Source organism: Mus caroli, chromosome 16 (genome assembly GCF_900094665.2).
Source record: "Mus caroli chromosome 16, CAROLI_EIJ_v1.1, whole genome shotgun sequence".
NCBI lineage: Eukaryota > Metazoa > Chordata > Mammalia > Rodentia > Muridae > Mus > Mus caroli.
The window spans coordinates 40,943,683-40,944,702 of NC_034585.1; the positions used below are offsets into that span (position 1 = coordinate 40,943,683).

Genomic DNA, 1,020 nt, shown 5'->3' on the forward strand with positions numbered 1-1,020 from the left:
AGAAGGGAGGGAGGGAGGAGGGAGGGAGGGAGGAGGGAGAGAGTGGGGAAAAGAAAAGTTGGTTTCTTTCTAACAAAAGGTGAGGTAGGAAGAAAATAGACCTTGAATTTCATGGAGGAAAGTTTATAGAGAATCTCCCCCATGTGTTCCCGGATAATGGACCATGTGATCTTATTGTCACTCTGGGCAGTGGTCTCCACAGCTCGGCGGGCCATGTCATAGAATGAAATCATGTTGGACAGCATCCCCACTGTCTTGTAGAATGGACAGAACCTAGGGAAACGAACAACAGGGAGTCAGCAAAAACAACCTACAAAGCAAATTCACACCTTTACTGCGTGAAACTTTAGTTATGAATGACTGGCCATCAGTCCGCGCAATATGCATTCCGCTGTTATTCACTAGATGCTACATAAGGACTGAAAGAGTGGGGAATGGCATACACGGATATGAATACGCGTGCACTGAAAGAAATGCTGACTGTTCTGCTGAGACTGTCAACCAGAGAATGATGGGGCAGGACTGCACTCTCTTGAGACTAATCAGCAGTCAGAGTCATACACGCAATTCAGTATGTAGCTCAAGTGCTAACACAATTGTGTAGCAGACTCCCTTGTGACCAGAGAGAAGGTTTAAGGCATAACAGGAAAACAGAGAACTGAAAAGTTGCTAAAGTTACCCTGGTCTCCCCCAACCCTGTGCCCGCATATCTTCCTCCCTCATTTTTTCTCATTGTGCTGAAGCTGTCACCTCCCCCGACCCCACAGACTTCTGTTCCCTTTAGTATATTCATTTTTTATCTATTCATACCTTTTAAAAGCATAGACACACACACACACACACAAACACACACACGCGCGCGAGCAAAAACTCAACTCCATGTATCCTATTACAATCTTTCTAAAGAATTCTGCCTGTTTTCCGTAAGTAATGGTTCCATTCACAGAGCACGGTCCTAAGGCTGATACATTGGCCTACTTTTGACTTGCCCTACATTCTGTTCAATCCTTTTTTTTTTTT

At 44.6% G+C, this 1,020-nt stretch overlaps 1 protein-coding gene across 2 annotated transcripts in view; it reads right to left on the reverse strand.

The window, feature by feature from the left end:
• Positions 1-1,020, reverse strand: part of Atp6v1a (ATPase H+ transporting V1 subunit A) — a 52,165-nt gene that overhangs the window by 2,154 nt on the left and 48,991 nt on the right. For both annotated transcript variants that reach the window (XM_021185543.2, XM_021185542.2), the window contains exon 14: positions 102-273. In XM_021185543.2, the coding sequence (XP_021041202.1) occupies positions 102-273 (172 nt within the window). The remainder of the gene's footprint in view (positions 1-101; positions 274-1,020) is intronic.